This window comes from Pterocles gutturalis, unplaced genomic scaffold (genome assembly GCF_000699245.1).
Source record: "Pterocles gutturalis isolate BGI_N339 unplaced genomic scaffold, ASM69924v1 scaffold14397, whole genome shotgun sequence".
NCBI classification, from domain to species: domain Eukaryota; kingdom Metazoa; phylum Chordata; class Aves; order Pterocliformes; family Pteroclidae; genus Pterocles; species Pterocles gutturalis.
Window position 1 is genome coordinate 18,683 of NW_010108230.1, and position 1,221 is coordinate 19,903.

At 55.7% G+C, this 1,221-nt stretch overlaps 1 protein-coding gene across 1 annotated transcript in view; it reads right to left on the bottom strand.

Annotated features, from left to right (window-relative positions):
• The window catches only part of ENTPD8 (ectonucleoside triphosphate diphosphohydrolase 8), a gene marked incomplete at its 5' end in the record, with an annotated part of 3,579 nt that extends 2,581 nt beyond the window's left edge, over positions 1 to 998 (bottom strand). Inside the window, one exon of the mRNA XM_010072558.1 lies at positions 768 to 998. Within this exon, the coding sequence (XP_010070860.1) occupies positions 768 to 998 (231 nt within the window). The remainder of the gene's footprint in view (positions 1 to 767) is intronic.
• Positions 999 to 1,221: the final 223 nt, after the last annotated feature.

Here is a 1,221-nt window from a genome sequence, read left to right on the forward strand (position 1 = left end):
GTCCCCACCACACCTTGCAGGCCCTGGCCCTGAGGGGACCGCAGGCGCATCCCACCCCCAAGCATCCCTGTCTCCCACCGCGCTGGGCTGCGCGCTCTGGGCGAGGTGAGATGGGAGGGCACCGGTAAGCAGTGGAGCGGGGTGCAGGAGGTGTGCTGGGAATCATCTCTCTGGGCAGAAATTGAGGAAGGGTGAGCAAATTTAATCCCCATTAACGGCTCTCTATCATCTCTGTGCTGAGCCGCGTGGAGTCTCAGTCCTCTGCCACACCTGCTGTCTTATTTTGGGGTGTAAACACTGGAGACCTGATAATCCTGGCCAGGAGGTGCCAGATCATGTCCAGGGTGACGGGACTAGCTGTCCTCCCCTAGCTGGATGCTGCAGCAGTGGAGGACTTGCTGGTCTTTTAAACCCCTCGTGTTTCCTTGAAGCTGATACCTGGAAACCACTCAGCCAAGGAAACACTGCGTGTCTGAGGGGACAGGGGAGAGCCTAAGGATATAGCTCGGCTTGGGAAATGATGAAAAATTCCGTGACATGTCAACATCTGGGGAGAAGGGAGCCCTGTCAGGGACCCACCACCACCTTCCACCCAAATGAGAGAATTTTTGTGTTCCGTGGATAGCATCTAAGCCTCCTCTAGGTTTTTCAATTCATTCCCAATTCCCTAACGCTTTTTCCACAGGCATGCCCAACATTTCTGGCAGATATTTTTCATGGCGCTGGGAAATGGTTGAGCAGATGCTGGTGACCAGTGGCTGCGGTACCTGGTGGAGAGCCGCCAGCAGCATCTTCAAGGCCTGTGTCTGCCCGTAGCAGAGGTAGCTGTGGGTGTAGAGCGAGTAGTTGGTGCCGTACAGCCTGAAGAAGACAGAGGTGTTCTTCTCCTCAATGGTGACTCCGGGCTGGAAGGTTATTTGTGTCGAGGCGCCTCCAAGGTCCAGAGCGCCCAGAACCTCCGTGTTCTGTGGATGTTCCCATTTCTCTGCAAAGGAAAACTGGTCCGATAAGACGGCAAGTGTTAGTCTGAATGGGAGGAGGTCACAGTCCCTGTCCCTTCCCTCAAGGTTCTGTGGGCTCAGAAGCCCCTGAGTGACCTTCCATGTCCCGTCTCCCTGTTTAACCCCTTCCTGCCTACTTTATCCTTGGCCCACGTAGACCTCCATGCAGCTCTGAGGTCTGGACCCTTGGCTGGTGCACCTCAGCTGGGATCCAGGGACT